The following is a 22,720-nucleotide window of genomic DNA, read 5'->3' on the forward strand; positions in this document are numbered from 1 at the left end:
TGGATGGATGGATAGATAGATAGATAGATAGATAGATAGATAGATAGATAGATAGATAGATAGATAGATAGATAGATACATACCAACAGACTTGAAGTTGCAGCTGGACTGGAAAATGAAAATGTAACTGATATAGAAAGTCATGAAAATGAAATAAAACCAGATAAATCTGTGTCTAACTGTGATGTAACAGTGTCAGACAGGGCTGCCAATAAATGCATAGTTCAGAGGACTGATTCCTTAGCAATGTAGATCTCTGAACAGATACCTCTCCATATCAGCTTATGGAAGCAGCCTTTCTATCCATGCTGACAAATTGTGTCATTTTGCCAAGAAAGTTTTACACAGAGCGTGTAATTGATGTTACCCTATGAAATCCTGGCCACGCCCCCTCTCTCCAATCTTTCAAATAAGAGAGGACAGGACTCTTGGTGAGAGTGTGTAGCTGTGAAAAGGGTTAACAAGACAAGCTTTGCCTGTTCTGACCAATCAGCTCCAGGCCCAGCCAGCTATAATATAGCACTAAAGGCAAAGACAGTTCTCACAGGCTCTCCAGCACTGCCTGATCTTATTCCAATCAAACCCTTTTTTTTTTCTTTTTTTTTTCCTTTTTTTTTTCTTTTCTTTTTTTTTTTTTTTCTTCTTCTGATTACTGTGTCATGTCTGTACTGAGATGTGTTCCGTTATCAAAGACCTGCACCTTGCTACTGCAGCAGTTGCCTTAATAGGGATCTTTGGATAGTGCATGAGCATCCAGAACATTTGGAATTGGGTCACTTACTAAAAGGAGATACATACCTACCTACATTGAGCTTGGGGGGCTTTGGGTTCTATGGATGAAATGTTGGTGCTGACACGTTTGCTCCTGGTGGGATACTTCACTTACTTAGTGGTCCAACCTGGACTTGCCTGTGGACCAGGTAGAGGAATTGGCAAAAGAAGGTACACCAAAAAACTAACCCCATTGGCTTACAAGCAGTTTATTCCCAATGTGGGTGAGAAGACCCTAGGGGCCAGTGGACGGTTTGAAGGGAAGATCACCAGAAATTCGGAAAGGTTTAAAGAATTAACTGCAAATTATAACCCTGATATTATTTTTAAAGACGAGGAGAACACAAGAGCAGACAGACTGATGACTCAGGTACATTTTTTTGTTTTTACTAAGTTCACTATTGGGTATTGGCTCATATTAATAGATAATAGCTCAGTAGATTCTCATTATTATAGACAAAATGCACAGGACGCAATAGATTGACAGGAGGCTGTGGATCAAGGTTTGTTTTTATTTTATTTTTTATTTCATTTTTTGTTTTGATTTCCACTGCTACAAACATTCCATTCAACACGTTCTAACTTGGATACATTGTTTTAACGCAGCACTTGACCCAGTTAGTTACATTGTATCCAGCGGAGTGTTCCATGCCAATCTCCAACATTCTATCCAGCAGGCTGACAGGTGTGATCTAACTGGACCCCACTTACTGAAGCAGATTGAGATTACTCAGTATTTAGTACCTAGTTATATCTGCCCCCTCCTTCTCCCTCCCCACAATGACAGTTAAATCTGAATCGACCGCTTGACTCTGCTCTTTCGTTAAATCGCTTCTGGGCGATATAATGATTTGCTATGGTGCCCAGCCAAGCGTGATAGCATAGCTCTGCGTTTAAGGTTGTCCCAGCCAGATCGTGGTCCCTGGTAACTCTGCCTAGTAGGGACATTACATCATCGCTGGCCAGCTCCTGGCAAGGTGGCAAATGAACCCTCTGGCACAGTGGTCCCTGTGGCTAATTGGATTGTATCCTCGGTGGCAATGTCTGGTATACTCATTGAGTGTCAGAGTTTCTGAGTGCATCTCAAGGGATTCTTGAGATGGGGGTGGTAGGGGGACAGATATATAGGTCAGGCTGATTTTGCTGCACTTCTAAGACGAGTTGCCCAGATGAGTGGAGATATGACAGAGTGTCAGACCTTCCCTGGATCCACTGGCTGTGTTCAGCTCCAGTGACAGATTCCCCCCAGGACTTGGGACATGCCACCTTAAATCTGCCTGGCTGTCCCTTAAAGACCCGACTCTCTGACAGTGACCGATCAATTCCCTGATCGCACAGCAGACAGCAGGCATTATTAGATCACCCTCCATAACCCGGAACAGAGAGAGAGAAAGAGAGAGAGATACTAGGATATAGTAAGATATTAGGTAGACTAATAGGATATAACTGACCTAATTTATGTCCTTATATTATACTGTGCCTCAATATTCAAATGTTCTGTTTAAGTTATAGTACTCAGCAGTTGTATGTCCCTAACATATGCATAGGATAAGCAGAGCCATAGACAGATAGATAGATAGATAGATAGATAGATAGATAGATAGATAGATAGATAGATAGATAGATAGGTAGGTAGATAGATAGATAGATAGATAGATAGATAGATAGATAGATACTGGATAGATAGATAGATACTGGATAGATAGATAGATAGATAGATAGATAGATAGATAGATAGATACTGGATAGATGGATAGATAGATAGATAGGTAGGTAGGTAAATAGATAGATAGATAGATAGATAGGTAGATAGATAGATAGATAGATAGATAGATAGATAGATAGATACTGGATAGATACTGGATAGATAGATAGATAGATAGATAGATAGATAGATAGATAGATAGATAGATAGATAGATAGATAGATAGATAGATACTGGATAGATGGATAGATAGATAGATAGATAGATACTGGATAGATAGATAGATACTGGATAGATAGATACTGGATAGATAGATAGATACTGGATAGATAGATAGATAGATAGATAGATAGAGATGGAGAGAGGGAGAGATAGATAGATAGATAGATAGATACTGGATAGATAGATAGATAGATAGATAGATAGATAGATAGATAGATAGATAGATAGATAGATAGATACTGGATAGATAGATAGATAGATACTGGATAGATAGATAGATACTGGATAGATACTAGATAGATAGATAGATAGATAGATAGATACTAGATAGATAGATAGATAGATAGATAGATAGATACTGGATAGATATATATGTAGATAGATAGATAGATAGATAGACAGACAGACAGACAGACAGACAGCTGTTCTATCACTGGGAGTTGGTATTTTCTGTAGAGATTGTGCATATCGGTGTCTCACAATGTGCGGACAGTACAGCTGGTGTAAGTCCCAATGTGGGCATGGTAACCCTGGCACAGACAGCCTAGCAGTGTACAGATGGCATGGCTGGCACAGGGATCCCGGCAGGGTAGAGATTGCATCCATGGCAGAGAGAGTTACACAATGTGCAGATGTAGGGCTGGCACAGGGGGCAATGTAGGTATGTCATGACTGGCACAAGGGGCAGTGTAGAGATGGCATGGCTGGCACAGTGGCAATGCAGAAAAGATATGGCTGGCACAGAGGGCAGTGTAGAGATGGTATGGCTGGCACAGGGGGCAATGCAGGGAAGATATGGGTGGTGCAGGAGGCTGTGTAGAGATGGTATGGCTGGCACAAGGGGCAATGCAGGGAAGATATGGCTGGCCCAGGGGCAGTGTGGGTATGACATGGCCGTCACAAGGGGCAGTGTGGGTATAGCATGGCTGGCACAGGAGGCAGTGTGGGTGGCATGGCTGGCAAAGGTGGCAGTATAGGACAGCATGGCTGGCACAAGGGGCAGTGTAGGATGGCATAGTTGGAACAGGGGTAGAGTGGGGATGGCATGGCTGGCGCATGGGGCAGTGTGGGGTTGGCGTGGCTGGCACATGGAGTTATACCATGTGCAGTTGTCAACTGGCAGAGAGAAGCCAGCAGTGCAGAAATGACAGGGAGCATATGGAGTCCAACAGTGTTGAATCAATGGCAGCTGTTTGCAGTATAACATGGCTGCCCTGGCACTGGGAGCCCCACACTAGGTGGATGGTAGTCCAAGCACTGGGAGCCCTATAGACATGATAAGTGGTTGTGGTGGTAGTCCTGGCACTGGAAGCCCTATGGATGTGATAAGTGGTTGTGGTGGCAGTCCTGGCACTGAAAGCCCTATAGATGTAATAAGTAGTTGTGGTGGCAGTTCTGGCACTGGAAGCCCTATAGATGTGATAAGTGGTTGTGGTGGCAGACCAGCACTGGAAGGCCTTTAGATGTGATAAGTGGTTGTGGTGTCAGTCCTGGCACTGGTAGCCCTATAGATGTAATAAGTAGTTGTGGTGGCAGTTCTGGCACTGGAAGCCCTATAGATGTGATAAGTGGTTGTGGTGGCAGACCAGCACTGGAAGCCCTATAGATGTGATAAGTGGTTGTGGTGTCAGTCCTGGCACTGGTAGCCCTATAGATGTAATAAGTAGTTGTGGTGGCAGTTCTGGCACTGAAAGCCCTATAGATGTGATAAGTGGTTGTGGTGGCAGTCCAGCACTGGAAGCCCTATAGATGTGATAAGTGGTTGTGGTGGCAGTCCAGCACTGGAAGCCCTATAGATGTGATAAGTGGTTGTGGTGGCAGTCCAGCACTGGAAGTCCATTGACACTAAGTGAACTTCTGACCTTCTGTGACCTTGTTTAAAACCAAAGAATTGAAAATAAATCCCACAGATCCCAGTATGTACTAAGCACAGTGCGCTCTGCAGGTTGCACGCAGGGTCTGACCTGATATTAAACCCATGTATAGTGCCTGCTGGGTGCTGGTTTTTATTGAATAATCTCTTGTTCAGCTAAATTCTTGGCAACAGGCTGAGCCAGCCTCACACCTACCTACAATGTAAAGAGCTGCCTGGATGGGACTCTTAAACCTGCAAAATATTTGTTTCTTGCGTTAGCTACTGGTTAATATTAACTAGATGGAGGGGTGGGGAGAGAGAGAGAGAGAGAGAGAGAGAGAGAGAGAGAGAGAGAGAGAGAGAGAAGAGAGAGAGAGAGAGACAGAGACAGAGAGCGAGAGAGACATAGAGCGAGAGAGAATCAGAGAGAGAGAGAGAGAGAGAGAGAGAGAGAGAGAGAGAGAGAGAGAATACGAAAGAGAGAGACAGAAAGCAGAGAGAATCAGAGAGAGAGACAGAGAGTGAGAGAGAATCAGAGAGAGAGACAGAGAGAGAGAGAGAGAGAGAGAGACAGAGAGAGAGAGACAGAGAGTGAGAGAATACGAAAGAGAGAGACAGAGAGCGAGAGAGAATCAGAGAGAGAGAGTCTGAGAGAGAGAGAGACAGAGAGCGAGAGAATACCAAAGAGAGAGACAGAGAGCGAGAGAGAATCAGAGAGTGAGAATCAGAGAGAGAGACTGAGAGAGAGACAATCAGAGAGAGAGACAGAGAGTGAGAGAGAATCAGAGAGAGAGACCGAGAGAGAATCAGAGAGAGAGACAGAGAGCGAGAGAGAATCAGAGAGAGAGACAGAGACAGAGACAGAGACAGAGAGAGACAGAGAGAAAATCAGATAAAGAGAGAATCAGACGGAGAGACAGACAGAGACAGAGAATGAGAATCAGACAGAGAGAGAGAGAAAACACACACAGAGAATCAGAGAGAGTGTGAGAGAGAGGGAGGGAGACACAAAGAGAGAGAGACAGGCAGAGAGAGAGAGAGAAACATGCTGAAATACAGCGAGAGAAAGTGTTTGGGGGGGGGGGGGGGATCAACCGGAGTGTGAGCTGCCCCCAGACAGTGTGAAATAAGAAGCCTAGGGACCATTTACACACAGAGCTCCATGTATACTGTGAGGAATTTCGAGGTCTCCAGAGGCTGTGTGAAGCCCACCGGATTGTTTACCCTGACAGGTACCTGTTAAGAGTCTCTTCCAGCCCCCCATTAGTAAGAAGATTAGGCGCTGGCAGGGGAGGGAAAACTTGTCCCCAGCACAAAGCCCTGTCCAGGCTGCCCTGCTGGGTTCATGGTGACTGAGCAGGATTGGGCTGATTTGTGGCACACGACCCGCTCACTGCACTAACAGTCAGAGCTTCACGGTTTGACAGCCCAGCTCCCAGCTCGCAGCTCGCAGCACGTTGTAAACCCCAGTAACTGCACTTACTCCAATAAACATCCTGACACAGACACAGCAAACAGTGCAAACACTGACACCACAACAACCAGAGTAAAACAATCAATAAATGGAAAGGCATTAATACTTCATGGACAGAGCGATACAATGTGATAGTTTGTAACGTGTTTAGATGCAGATTGGCAGCAATCTCTGTGAAGCAGGTTCATAGAATTGGAGAGAAAGTTACAGAAATTGCTGCATTTTGCAGGTGGGTTAAATGATGGGACAGAAAGAGTTAACTCCTGTAAAACCTCCGGGTAATTTTATTAACTTTAATTATAGATACTGGTAGCACTGCACAGGATCCAAAGACACCCTGCACTCACACTCACCCTCCAACCTGCACTCACACTCCAACCTGCACTCTCCAATCAACCTGCACCCACACTCACCCTCCAACCTGCACTCACACTCCAACCTGCACTCACCCATCAACCTGCACTCACACTCATCCTCCAATCTGCACTCACACTTACCCTCCAACCTGCACTCACACTTACCCTCCAATCTGCACTCATGCTCCAACCTGCACTCACACTCACCCTCCAATCTGCACTCACACTTACCCTCCAACCTGCACTCACACTTACCCTCCAACCTGCACTCACACTCATCCTCCAATCTGCACTCACAATTACCCTCCAACCTGCACTCACACTTACCCTCCAACCTGCACTCACACTCATCCTCCAATCTGCACTCACACTTACCCTCCAACCTGCACTCACACTTACCCTCCAATCTGCATTCACATTGTCACACTCACCCTTCCACCTGCACTCAATTAATCTGAATTGGCCTAACTAAATTTCTTACTTGCACTCATTCCTGCACTGACCTAACTAAACCTGCACTCATACCTGCACTGACCTAATGCTAGCTAAACCTGGACTCATACCTACCTGACCTACTTAAACCTGCACTGACCTAACTAAACTTGCACTCATACCATCACTGACCTAACTAAACCTGCACTCATACCATCACTGACCTAACTAAACCTGCACTGACCTAACTAAACCTGCACTCATACCATCGCTGACCTAACTAAACCTGCACTCATGCCATCACTGACCTAACTAAACCTGCACTCATACCATCACTGACCTAACTAAACCTGCACTCATACCATCACTGACCTAACTAAACCTGCACTCATACCATCACTGACCTAACTAAATCTGCACTGACCTAACTAAACCTGCACTCGTACCTACACTGACCTAACTAAACCTGCACTCATACCATCACTGACCTAACTAAACCTGCACTGACCTAACTAAACCTGCACTCATACCATCACTGACCTAACTAAACCTGCACTGACCTAAATAAACCTGCACTCATACCATCACTGACCCTCCAATCTGCACTCACACTTACCCTCCAACCTGCACTCACACTTACCCTCCAACCTGCACTCACACTCATCCTCCAATCTGCACTCACAATTACCCTCCAACCTGCACTCACACTTACCCTCCAACCTGCACTCACACTCATCCTCCAATCTGCACTCACACTTACCCTCCAACCTGCACTCACACTTACCCTCCAATCTGCATTCACATTGTCACACTCACCCTTCCACCTGCACTCAATTAATCTGAATTGGCCTAACTAAATTTCTTACTTGCACTCATTCCTGCACTGACCTAACTAAACCTGCACTCATACCTGCACTGACCTAATGCTAGCTAAACCTGGACTCATACCTACCTGACCTACTTAAACCTGCACTGACCTAACTAAACTTGCACTCATACCATCACTGACCTAACTAAACCTGCACTCATACCATCACTGACCTAACTAAACCTGCACTGACCTAACTAAACCTGCACTCATACCATCGCTGACCTAACTAAACCTGCACTCATGCCATCACTGACCTAACTAAACCTGCACTCATACCATCACTGACCTAACTAAACCTGCACTCATACCATCACTGACCTAACTAAACCTGCACTCATACCATCACTGACCTAACTAAATCTGCACTGACCTAACTAAACCTGCACTCGTACCTACACTGACCTAACTAAACCTGCACTCATACCATCACTGACCTAACTAAACCTGCACTGACCTAACTAAACCTGCACTCATACCATCACTGACCTAACTAAACCTGCACTGACCTAAATAAACCTGCACTCATACCATCACTGACCTAACTAAACCTGCACTCATACCTACACTGACCTAACTAAACCTGCACTCATGCCATCACTGACCTAACTAAACCTGCTCTCATACCATCACTGACCTAACTAAACCTGCACTCATACCATCACTGACCTAACTAAACCTGCACTCATACCATCACTGACCTAACTAAACCTGCACTCATACCATCACTGACCTAACTAAACCTGCACTCATACCATCACTGACCTAACTAAACCTGCACTCATGCCATCACTGACCTAACTAAACCTGCACTCATACCATCACTGACCTAACTAAACCTGCACTCATACCATCACTGACCTAACTAAACCTGCACTCATACCATCACTGACCTAACTAAACCTGCACTCATACCATCACTGACCTAACTAAACCTGCACTCATGCCATCACTGACCTAACTAAACCTGCACTCATACCATCACTGACCTAACTAAACCTGCACTCATACCATCACTGACCTAACTAAATCTGCACTGACCTAACTAAACCTGCACTCATACCATCACTGGCCTAACTAAACCTGCACTCATACCATCACTGACCTAACTAAACCTGCACTCATGCCATCACTGACCTAACTAAACCTGCACTCATGCCATCACTGACCTAACTAAACCTGCACTCATACCATCACTGACCTAACTAAACCTGCACTCATGCCGTCACTGACCTAACTAAACCTGCACTCATACCATCACTGACCTAACTAAACCTGCACTCATACCATCACTGACCTAACTAAACCTGCACTCATACCATCACTGACCTAACTAAACCTGCACTCATACCATCACTGACCTAACTAAACCTGCACTCATACCATCACTGACCTAACTAAACCTGCACTCATACCATCACTGACCTAACTAAACCTGCACTCATACCATCACTGACCTAACTAAACCTGCACTCATACCATCACTGACCTAACTAAACCTGCACTCATACCATCACTGACCTAACTAAACCTGCACTCATACCATCACTGACCTAACTAAACCTGCACTCATACCTACACTGACCTAACTAAACCTGCACTCATACCATCACTGACCTAACTAAACCTGCACTCGTACCATCACTGACCTAACTACACCTGCACTCGTACCATCACTGACCTAACTAAACCTGCACTCGTACCATCACTGACCTAACTAAACCTGCACTCATACCTACACTGACCTAACTAAACCTGCACTCATACCATCACTGACCTAACTAAACCTGCACTCATACCTACACTGACCTAACTAAACCTGCACTCATACCATCACTGACCTAACTAAACCTGCACTCATACCATCACTGACCTAACTAAACCTGCACTCATACCATCACTGACCTAACTAAACCTGCACTCATACCTACACTGACCTAACTAAACCTGCACTCATACCATCACTGACCTAACTAAACCTGCACTCATACCATCACTGACCTAACTAAACCTGCACTCATACCATCACTGACCTAACTAAACCTGCACTCATACCTACACTGACCTAACTAAACCTGCACTCATACCATCACTGACCTAACTAAACCTGCACTCATACCATCACTGACCTAACTAAACCTGCACTCATACCATCACTGACCTAACTAAACCTGCACTCATACCATCACTGACCTAACTAAACCTGCACTCATACCTACACTGACCTAACTAAACCTGCACTCATACCATCACTGACCTAACTAAACCTGCACTCATACCATCACTGACCTAACTAAACCTGCACTCATACCTACACTGACCTAACTAAACCTGCACTCATACCATCACTGATCTAACTAAACCTGCACTCATACCATCACTGACCTAACTAAACCTGCACTCATACCATCACTGACCTAACTAAACCTGCACTCATACCATCACTGACCTAACTAAACCTGCACTCATACCATCACTGACCTAACTAAACCTGCACTCATACCTACACTGACCTAACTAAACCTGCACTCATACCATCACTGACCTAACTAAACCTGCACTCGTACCATCACTGACCTAACTAAACCTGCACTCGTACCATCACTGACCTAACTAAACCTGCACTCATACCATCACTGACCTAACTAAACCTGCACTCATACCTACACTGACCTAACTAAACCTGCACTCATACCATCACTGACCTAACTAAACCTGCACTCATACCATCACTGACCTAACTAAACCTGCACTCATACCATCACTGACCTAACTAAACCTGCACTCATACCATCACTGACCTAACTAAACCTGCACTCATACCATCACTGACCTAACTAAACCTGCACTCATACCATCACTGACCTAACTAAACCTGCACTCATACCATCACTGACCTAACTAAACCTGCACTCATACCATCACTGACCTAACTAAACCTGCACTCATACCTACACTGACCTAACTAAACCTGCACTCATACCATCACTGACCTAACTAAACCTGCACTCATACCATCACTGACCTAACTAAACCTGCACTCATACCATCACTGACCTAACTAAACCTGCACTCATACCATCACTGACCTAACTAAACCTGCACTCATACCATCACTGACCTAACTAAACCTGCACTCATACCTACACTGACCTAACTAAACCTGCACTCATACCATCACTGACCTAACTAAACCTGCACTCATACCATCACTGACCTAACTAAACCTGCACTCATACCTACACTGACCTAACTAAACCTGCACTCATACCATCACTGACCTAACTAAACCTGCACTCATACCATCACTGACCTAACTAAACCTGCACTCATACCATCACTGACCTAACTAAACCTGCACTCATACCATCACTGACCTAACTAAACCTGCACTCATACCTACACTGACCTAACTAAACCTGCACTCATACCATCACTGACCTAACTAAACCTGCACTCATACCATCACTGACCTAACTAAACCTGCACTCGTACCATCACTGACCTAACTAAACCTGCACTCGTACCATCACTGACCTAACTAAACCTGCACTCATACCTACACTGACCTAACTAAACCTGCACTCATACCATCACTGACCTAACTAAACCTGCACTCATACCTACACTGACCTAACTAAACCTGCACTCATACCATCACTGACCTAACTAAACCTGCACTCATACCATCACTGACCTAACTAAACCTGCACTCATACCATCACTGACCTAACTAAACCTGCACTCATACCATCACTGACCTAACTATACCTGCACTCATACCTACACTGACCTAACTAAACCTGCACTCATACCATCACTGACCTAACTAAACCTGCACTCATACCATCACTGACCTAACTAAACCTGCACTCATACCTACACTGACCTAACTAAACCTGCACTCATACCATCACTGACCTAACTAAACCTGCACTCATACCATCACTGACCTAACTAAACCTGCACTCATACCATCACTGACCTAACTAAACCTGCACTCATACCATCACTGACCTAACTAAACCTGCACTCATACCTACACTGACCTAACTAAACCTGCACTCATACCATCACTGACCTAACTAAACCTGCACTCATACCATCACTGACCTAACTAAACCTGCACTCATACCTACACTGACCTAACTAAACCTGCACTCATACCATCATTGACCTAACTAAACCTGCACTCATACCATCATTGACCTAACTAAACCTGCACTCATACCATCACTGACCTAACTAAACCTGCACTCATACCATCACTGACCTAATTAAACCTGCACTCATACCATCACTGACCTAATTAAACCTGCACTCATACCTACACTGACCTAATGCCAACTAAACCTGCACTCGTACCATCACTGACCTAATTCTAGCTAATCCTGCTCACCTCGCATTCTACCCTCCCCATGCCATGTTCTCTCACCCACTGGGTAAGTCCTGGGTAATTTCCTATGAACATTTATTACAAAAGGAAACAGGAAGAGCATAAATGCAACTTATCTCTTCCCTAATTAGTCAAGTGGAATTAGTATCTGGTCTAAGTTCTATTTATTTTTTGATTATTCTAAGTATCATTCAAGATAAATCATGTTTATTGTCATCTCCTATTCTTTCTAAAGACAAACTCTTGTGACTGTTATCTGGAATCCCTGCACTATCTTACCCTGTGCTGAGGCCTCTCCCAACCCCCCCCCCCCCCCCCTCCATAAAGTGCTATCTCAAAGTTTTCTAGAATAGGGTATGAAGCTCACTTACCTGCAAAGCCAAGGACTCTAGTGATTGATCTGAAAGGAAAAGTTTCTCCAAAGATAAAGGAACTGGCAACCTATTCAAAGACTTTTCAACAGTGAAGTAAAGTTAAAGAAATAGGTGGATTCCCAGATCCTGAGAGATCAGAGAATGGCTATGGTGACCTGTGACATATTGAGAAAGAAAATGTCCCCATACTCTTGTTGTATAATTATAATTATTTATTTGGGGGCACAATTAAAGAGTAATTAACTCCCAGAACCAGCCAGGGTGGTATATCAGCTTCACTTATTTATTTCTCCCTATTAATTAGGTTTTCTGATAAATTTTCCAGGCCACGTGGCTCAATGTGGGCTCTATGATCTTCTGAGAGTTCTGAGTCTAATTCTTCTAGTTAACACAAAGGTTACAATACACCCCAATTGGTTCTTCAGTAATCTGAAACTGGGAGCAAATTTGGGGCTGAAAAAGGCAAATTAAAGATTGTTTTCTAAATCAGCTATTTTGAATAAAGTGCATTTCTCCCAGTTTAGTAAATTGGTCCTCCCCCAGGTCTCTTTCATGACATATAAAATACTAAGAAGAATTAGACTTGTTAGTTTGTTAATTACCCACAAGTTGAATCCTATAAGGCCTGCATGTACTAAGTTCTCTAGCCTCACAATTTATTAATAACATTGTATTTTCACCAGAATAATATTATATATATTACATACAATATATAGATGTCATTGTCGTCAAGACATGTTTTATTTCGATTTGGAGCAGTACAGAGCTTACATAAATTATTTGTCACTTTACATAATAGTATCTTGTGAAAAGAGAGAAAAAATGCCCATAATCAGAATAAAAAATAAAGTCCAACTGAATACTGAATTAGAGATATCTTTCCAACCCTCATATTGTAGATGGATCTCAGCCAATGAATCCAACTCTCCACAAACAGTTATTTTAGTGAATAAATCCATGAAAGTGTTTGTATAAGTAATCTAAAACAAAAATTGAGTTTATTGCTGTTTTATGGAAGCATAGCTGATAAATCAGTGTTGTGGCAGAATATTATGTTTAGCCATCTCTCCACCAGAGAAACTAAGGGAATATTAAAAAGCTTTAACCTAACTCACAGCTTGAACTCCACAACTGTCAATATCTTGGTGTGGTCAGTGCTATAGAAAAGGATGGTTATGGTGATTGTATAACAATAAAATAATATAATAATATTTTTCACCATGCACATTCTGCTGTCCTTAACATGTCCCTCTCTGTTTTCCCATCTTTCCCCAGAGATGTAAAGACAAACTCAATGCCCTGGCTATCTCAGTGATGAACCAGTGGGCAGGGGTGAAGCTGAGGGTGACTGAGGGCTGGGATGAAGATGGTCATCATGCAGAAGAGTCTCTCCACTATGAGGGTCGAGCAGTGGACATCACCACTTCTGACAGAGACCGTAGTAAATATGGCTTGTTAGCCAGGCTGGCGGTAGAGGCTGGATTTGATTGGGTGGTCTTTGATTCCAAAGCCCACATTCACTGTTCTGTAAAAGCAGGTAAGGTGGTCTCCTCAAACCTGTACACCCCAACTTCCTTCCACCCTCTATTAAACCCATCTGATCTGTAAGTTCTAACAAAGCTAGAGTTAGACTGTTAGGTGTGTGGAATTCATAATTTATTTGGGAAACACAGCCTGACAAGATCTTCCTGGGAAAAAAAATCAGATTTCTCTTCTCTGCTATTTTTAAATTCAACTTTGCAAAATTGTTCAAAATCTTGACAACTGCAGTTTAGCGAATATAACTTCTTTAACTATTGGAAACTGGAGTCATTTATCACTCGTAAAATACAGCACTTATATGAAGTCTTAAATCATTGACTTGTTGGGTTTTCGTTTGTTTGTTTTTTTGTTGTTTTTTTCATTTGAAACTTCAATGAAAAGTTAAAAGTTAACAAAAAGTTTAGTAAACACACACTAAACATTGGGATAGTAAATACTATGTGCATCCCAAGTGATCCTCTATAGAATCCTGAAACAGGTTTTATTATACATTCTAAACGTTGTCTAACATTCTAAACGTTTTCTAACATTCTAAATGTTTTCTAACATTCTAAACGTTTTCTAACATTCTAAATGTTTTATAACATTCTAAACGTTTTCTAACATTCTAAATGTTTTATAACATTCTAAACGTTTTCTAACATTCTAAACGTTTTCTAACATTCTAAACGTTGTCTAACATTCTAAAGGTTTTCTAACATTCTAAACGTTGTCTAACATTCTAAACGTTTTCTAACATTCTAAACGTTGTCTAACATTCTAAATGTTTTATAACATTCTAAAGGTTTTCTAAAAATCAGCTCAGTTGTCTGACGGGAGGTGCTATTGCCACTTTGAACTTTGATATAAACTCTCATGTTGACATAAAAATATAAAATGAGTATAGACGAGAAATAGTAAAAAATATATCAACTTTAAAAACGGCAGGTTGATTAAGAAAAAGATTAAAATATTTTTTTTAGTTGTCTTATTTAGGTGGGAATGTTTCCAATCAATAGCATAAACAATGAATCCCCTTAGAATAGATTATTATATTCATTCTTGTGTATTACCCTGATTTTGCTGTGATCTCTGCCCCAATAACGGGTTAAACGATTGTCTGTTGAAGCCAGTGTTTTGCCTGATTTATCAATACCATGTAATTACACAGTTGTGGATCCCATTTAGTTTTGGAAAAGTTATCCAGTAATTCTTAGACAAGCCAGGAAAATACTTTGCCTCGAAAATGGAACTTTATTTAAATAACATGTGTACATTGTAATAACCATAAAAAATTTTTTTTTAAAAAAATATATAAACATTAGCAGCAACTGGCAGTTTAGGGCCTTAAATGCTGGCTGGCTGTGAATTATGGGAATTGGGAAATGTACTTTACAAAATTTTAGAGATTACTATTCTACAAGACCAACTGCTGGGTTTATACTTGACAAATTGTAGAATCCATAATTTGATAATACCATATAAATATATCTGAGTTTTATTGACTAAACCTCCTGATTTTCAATATGCAGCCCTTTGTCTGAGAACATATTTAAAGTATTATTTACTACATTTGATGAATTATAACAAAACAATTATAACTAAATACGGACCAATATATTTCATAGTCAGATGTGCGTTGACTTTGAGTATAGTAGTATGGTAGATTATGGTAGATTATGGTAGATTATGGTAAAATATGGTAGATTATGGTAGATTTTTTTTAAGAACCCCCCTAGTAGTTAGAGGGAAAAAACTGAGCACAATTAGTAATTGCTAAGGGGTAAATTCACTAAACAGTGAACTCCGGATAAAACTGACTACGGATTGCAAAATATATTCCAAGATTGATTTAAAGAAAAAAAAAATCAGATTTGTCTTAGTCTGACATAGTTTACTTTTAAAGCTAATTTTTAATTTTATTTTTTTATATATTTTTGCTCTAAATTACTTTACGTCGCTTAATAGCTCACTAAAACTGTCTTTTTGTGCAATTATCATTATATTATTATGATTGTTATTATTATTATTATTATTATTATTATTATTACTACTATTATTATCATTGTATTATTATTATTATTATTGTTATCATTACTATTATCATCATTATATTATGATTGTTGTTATTATTATAGCCATTTATATCTGTGTTTATTTTTAACTGCATACTTAGAAATAGACAGTTTTAGTGAGCTGTTAAGCGACGTAGAGTAATTCAGAGCAAAAAATATCTAAACAAAAAAATAAAAAATTAACACAGATATAAAATGGCTATAATAATAATAATAATAATAATAATAATAATAATAATAAACAATAATAATAATATGATAATTGCACAAATGAAACAATACTGCACACAGTGAAATATAATGGGATACAGTATTTTATTATTTATTATTGCCATTTAGTACTAACCCTTTTATTGCCAGTGTATTCCATCCCTGCTTAATCGCCCTATAAAACCCTAAACTTGGATCATCTTGGAACATTCAGTGGATGGATATGTGCCAATACAGGAACAAAAATAATAATATTTAGCTATGGCTATTCTAAATGTGTAAAACAGGAGACCTCAAAGTGTTACATTAAGAACTCAGTGAATTTATTTTATTAAAAAAATAGAAACATTTTGGAAAAGTTAGGATCTTGTTGTTAGGGTCCCAAGCAGTACTCCATATAGAGCTATTTCTCATGCTTTTGGCAGCCACATGCTGTCACAAACAAGCAATGAACATGGAAAGCAAATTAGATAGAAAGTTGTCTGCTTTAACCAAGTGTTTTTACAAAGCAGTTAAAGGCAAGTTTGCAAAAGAAACAGTCTGTCAACATGTAGACCCTGAGCTCTCAGCTCAACCTGCTGATTTCACGTCTTGAGACAGACACTGAGTTCTCAGTATTTGTTTTTCTTAGATTCTTAAGAAAAAAATAACAAAATATATTTTATGGCAACCGAGAATAAATATTTTCTTTTTTTTTCTGAGTTGTAGAATTTCTCTCAAAACGAAACAGTGAAACAAAACAGATCACCAAAATAATAATAATAACAAATACATTAAAGAGAAAAAAAACACACAAACTTAATGATATTAACAAATTAAATCGAATTCATTATTTCTGTTATGTCAAATAGTTATACTTGGCTGTCTCTTCTGATTGAAGACTTTTCAAAATAAAACACAATTGAAGTTTTTGGAGAAAAAAATGATAATTCAATTTATTATGCAAACTTGTGAGATTTGGCAACATTTCTTAGCATAGTAAATGTGAGAATCGTACTCCTGATCCTACATTTGGCAGATGTCCCCTGCTTTTGATGTTAAAGGATTTATAGACTAATCTTCCAATGTTCCTTAACTTTGTGTGAGTTGCAGTCCAGAGGTCACACAGCCCAGCTGATTTTAGCAATGTAAGGTCGTGTGACAGCATCAAACCTTCTTCGTGAGTCTAAGATTTGCAGTTCAAGATCTAAATCTGGGAATTGTATTGTCCCAGGCCCCATTCCATGCAGGAGAAGATGATTAGGAGATTAAATGCCCCGAATTTAGAGAAAGACTGGAAGATGCTTAATCTAGATATGTTTACAGAAAGCATGATCCTAGACACAGGAATTTCAAACACCCCCAGTCCTACATAAAGATCTGAATTATTGTCCCCAGGACAGACACAAGGGGTGCAGAGTGACAATCTGAACTCTTCCTTAATAGAATTCTGAGACTGCTAACTCCAGCATTTAAAATTCAAATACACATCTTGAGAAGGGGTCTCAGCTTGAGTAAATAGTGTTTTTTTTGTTTTGTTTTGGGGAGTGTTTTTGTGTGAATTGGCACATAGAGGACTTACACCTGGGTAAATAGAGGGGATATGGGAAAAATGGATGTATCTTCCCTTTGAAGAGTGTCTCTATTTTGAAATCAGAATGACAAAACAGGCCTTTTATTGGATTTAATTAGGAAGCCCAAAGAAGCTGCACTCAGTGTTTGGGCTAGTAACACCTCTACCAATTCCTTGCTGTATTTGTAGAGGAACTGACATGAGATGAGACTCATTCATATTACCCCAAATCAGCAAACAGGAGGAGGTGTCCCAGGGGGCCAGCTCTCCAGGATTACCCAGTAGCTGGGTTACTGCACACTATTCTCTGTTTGAGACCATTGTCATCCCCCCAAAGACTCTGTGAGGTTTGTTTAATTTGCTCACCAGATGTGATAAACTCGTTAGCAGGTCGATAAAGAGTCATTTTCACCTCCCTTGTTCTTCCTGAAAAAGCTTTGCAGTAGTCTCAGAATAAAGTAGCAGATCTGTTGTTTATTTGTGAAATAGTTGTAAAACCTTAGTGTCACTTGGGGAGGGAGAATTAGTCTTAGCTGCTTCTTAGCTCAGCTGGCAATGGATTGAAAGACGTATTCAGCAAAGAGGGAATGTGTGGACTTGCCAAACGAATAACAAATATTAATAAACAACAGAGTTAGAAAGTAATTGTCCTACTGAGTTACAGTAGTTGGCTAACATTATGCAGAACACGACAACTTTCTGCTAAATAAATTAAATTAAATCTTATTGGGGAAATCGGTTAAAGAATATAATTCGACATTTAAAAAAAAATCTATATATTTATATAAAAGTGTTGTTTCCAAATGATCCAATTAAAACTGGGCCTGATGCTTTTGAATAAGTTATGAATAAAATGCAAAGTTTGTTTTTCAAACGTTCTAAGCTATTATCACAGTCTCTCCTTCTCCCAATGTCTGTGTGATTCTTACACTAAAACTGGTTATTATTCACTCAACAGCAAGATGTAATCATTTCACGAACGATTTTCAAAATGTAGTCTAAAAAAAAAAAATGATTTTTTTTTGTTTATTTAATTTAATTTTAATTCTGCGAGATGATTATTCTTTTTAATTAATTTTCTAAAAGTAGTTTATTAATTTTCTACAAGTAGTTCATTAACGCTATATATTTTTTTCTATTTAATAAACAAACGTCAAAGTTTAAACAGTAACAGAAAGTGACAGAAGTGATCATGTTGTGTGTGACAGCTTTTTTCAATATAAGGATTCATTTTCAATCTCAAAAATACATCAGTCAGCAAACATGCAATCCTTTCTCTATTAATATATAAAAAGTGCGAAATACAGTGATTTAGAAACTTTTTTCCTTAGTATCTCAGTTTATGGTGATTGGTAGGAAGAAGACTAAATGTTCCAGATTCTGCAGAGCTCTGTAATCTGTACTTTTTTTTTTTTTTTGGAAGGATTGCTCAGACACTTAGATCAATGTAAGATGTGAATATAAATATTGGGTAGCAGTGTATACATTATAAATACTTTACTTGCTACATGTAACAGTGATATCTAATGAAGTGGATATTCTGTGTCTTTTCTCTTCCAGAGAACTCAGTGGCTGCCAAATCTGGTGGCTGCTTCCCAGCCCTGGCCACTGTCTCCCTGGAGGGTGGTGGCACCAAGTCGGTGGAAGACCTCGAGCCAGGAGATCGGGTGTTGACAGCAGATGGCCAAGGGAGGCTGGTCTATAGTAACTTCCTGATGTTCATAGACCGGCAGGAGTCTGTCAAGAAGGTCTTCTATGTCATTGAGACCTCCCAACCTCGGGCAAGCATCAGATTGACTGCTGCTCATCTCCTCTTTGTGGCCCAGACTCAAGGCAATGGCAACAGGTTCATGAAGTCGGTGTTTGCCAGTGATGTTCAACCTGGGGACCTTGTGTATGTGGTCAATCAAAAGCAAGGGATTGCGAGTTTGGAGGAGGTGGAGGTGAGCAATGTCCACCTTGCAGAAGATTTTGGAGCTTATGCCCCCATGACTGATGAAGGAACATTGGTGGTAGATGGGGTTCTAGCCTCCTGCTATGCTGTCATTGAGGAACATAACTGGGCACACATGGCATTTGCTCCATTGAGGTTTGGCTTAGACCTTTATTCCTTCATTTACCCCATAAACTCCACCCCAACCTCTCCTGTACACATTCAAGAAGAAGGCATTCATTGGTATTCACAAATCCTATACAAATTAGGGACTTTGCTTTTGGACAAAGACTCTATCCATCCACTGGGAATGGCAAAACAGTCCAGTTGAAGAGATCCCCTTATTCTTTACAACGAGGACATTATTTTTTTAATGTAGGACAGTCCAAACTAGACACTAAGGAAAGAGTTCCTCACACTTTCCACTTGTTTTTATTAGTTTATTTTATTTGCTTATTTTGTATTGTTTTTGATCTCCTAATGAATATTTATTTGTTTTTTGTTCATTTTTGTTTGTTTTCAACGGGACATTCTAAAAAAAAAGAAGAAGCCTTACATTGTTTTTGTTTTTCTAAATTATTGTTTGGCAAGTGTTTTATGGCCTCACGTAATGAGCATCTGTGGACCCAGGCTAACACAAAAGAGTATATTTTTCTACAAGTCCCGTGATATCCTAAGCTTTTCCACTAACAGACAAAACACAGACACAATAACAAACACCGAGGTACATGTACACAGACACATACAAAAACAGGCACACACATACATAGAGATAGACACACAAGTACTGAGGTACAAATAAACAAACACACATACAATCATACGTATTTAGACACAGACACACATTTAGACATACAGAGATAGATAGATAGATACATACATATACTTACAGAGATAGACAAATTCACTGAACCATGCATAGGCATGCAGAATTAAACATACAGTATACACAGACACAATAAATAAACACATACACAGACACACAGAAATAAACATAGACCTAGAAAGACTTAGCTACATATAAAGAAACACATAGGTAATATAGACATACAAATACACACACAGGCTCAGATAGAGATAATCACACAAACATACACAAATAAATACAAACATATATTGAAAGACACACATCTACAAACATAGACTAGTATAGAAGCATACACATTGGAATACATAATCAGACATACAGGATATATCATATGCAAACGCAAAACAGTCATGTACTAACAGAGAGAAATATATCACATATACACAACATGAACACTAACAGACAGGAAAATATCACACATACACAACAGGAGCACTAACAGACAGGAATATATCACACATGCACTACAGGAACACTAACAGACAGGAATATATCACACATACACAACAGGAGCACTAACAGACAGGAATATATCACACATGCACTACAGGAACACTAACAGAGTGGCAGTCATACGCTGCAAGAACATTGACAGGAATACACCACACATAGAAAAAACGAACAGACACACAAGCAGACAAAGCTTTGCAAACATACAGACAAACACACACAGGTATGTACACAACAAAAGCAGATATACATGCTACACACACACACACACACACACACACAAAAAGGGGTGTATTAACTAAACAGCAAGCTGTGATGAGTTAGCAAAATACTTATATATTTAATGTTTATGCTATAATAAGTGCGTTCTAAAAAAAAAAACAAAAAAAAAAACAAACAAACAAGAAAACAGAGACTGCGATTTTTTTCCAGCTATAATTTGGCCTAAATGTTCCAGTTCAGTTCTCCTGTTCACACAAATCGCTACTTAGTAAATACCTAGCCCTTCGGGTCTCTGTTGCTTTAAAAGTCCCTTATTCCCCTAAAAGTCCCGTAGAAGTCCGACCTTCCCAGACAGATGCCTTTCTCGGTCCTATAGCAAGTCCTGGCGATCCGTGCGAATGGTGAATAATGAATTCTAAACTGCTCTCAGTAGGAGGTCAATAAATTATATTTTTATATACAGACTTGTAAATTAGATTTTTGCAGAGATCAGACTTACTGAATTACATTTCGGTTTTTTTTGTTTTTTGTTTTTTTTTTTAAATTTTTTTGGGTTTGTTTTTGAAAATAGTGTACAATACGAGAATATATTATTTTAATTTAAATAGTTCACAATGTAACGTTATCGCCGCTTGTTTTTATTATTATTATTATTATTATTATTACTATTATGGTTAATATTTCCATGAAGGGGGGGGGGGGGGATAAAAAAATAAAACAAAAAAGAGAAATAATTAAAAAAAATAATAAAAAAAATAATTAAAATACAAATAAAATAAATACAATAAAATGCATCTGGTCACATACATGTAACTCCAGGACTGTTACACCAATTTGTCTTTTCCCGACGTTAGAAATCTTGTGATTTCTAATCTGAAAGAGTTCACTAGGAAGTAATATTAATATTTTTTAAATAAAGAAAAAATGAAGCACTCATACATTAGGACATTAAGAGGCTGAAGACTGTTTGTACAGAATGAGGGTGATTTGCTTTAATAAACTGGAAACTGACTCATGTACATGTACTAAAATGTATTTTTCAATACTTTGTAACAACTTTAATAGTTTTATAGAAATAAAATGTGCTATGCACAGCTTGCTCGATATTTAACACTGAAATCTTCATGTGGAATACAAGTTTTTTTTTTTTTTTTTATCATTTTAGAAATTCACTTGTTTAACATTATTTAATTTTCCAGCTATTTCTATGTATTTATTTGTTGTTTTTAGGGAAACATTTTACTTTTTGGATAAATAAAGCATCAATTGCAAAAATGAAATAGTAGGCAATCTTACAATTCACTTGCAGGCTGTAAAAAGTAATAAACAGCATTATTTTAATAAATATAGACATTTTAAGGGGGGGGGGGAGCTGGTAGATAGAGAGCAATACACAGAGAGAGGATAATATATTTCAATCACTACATTGAAGCTTT

The 22,720-nt window shown here is 39.6% G+C and overlaps 1 protein-coding gene across 1 annotated transcript; it reads left to right on the forward strand.

The window, feature by feature from the left end:
- The first annotated feature begins 456 nt into the window (after positions 1 to 456).
- SHH (sonic hedgehog signaling molecule) lies at positions 457 to 20,293 on the forward strand. Its single transcript, XM_063452671.1, has 3 exons — positions 457 to 1,141; positions 13,729 to 13,990; positions 19,372 to 20,293. Exons 1-3 carry the CDS (start codon positions 833 to 835, stop codon positions 20,073 to 20,075), a joined length of 1,275 nt encoding a protein of 424 aa, XP_063308741.1. The 5' UTR covers positions 457 to 832; the 3' UTR covers positions 20,076 to 20,293.
- The last annotated feature ends 2,427 nt before the right edge of the window (positions 20,294 to 22,720 follow it).

Source organism: Pelobates fuscus, chromosome 4 (assembly GCF_036172605.1).
Source record: "Pelobates fuscus isolate aPelFus1 chromosome 4, aPelFus1.pri, whole genome shotgun sequence".
Classification (NCBI taxonomy): Eukaryota; Metazoa; Chordata; class Amphibia; order Anura; family Pelobatidae; genus Pelobates; species Pelobates fuscus.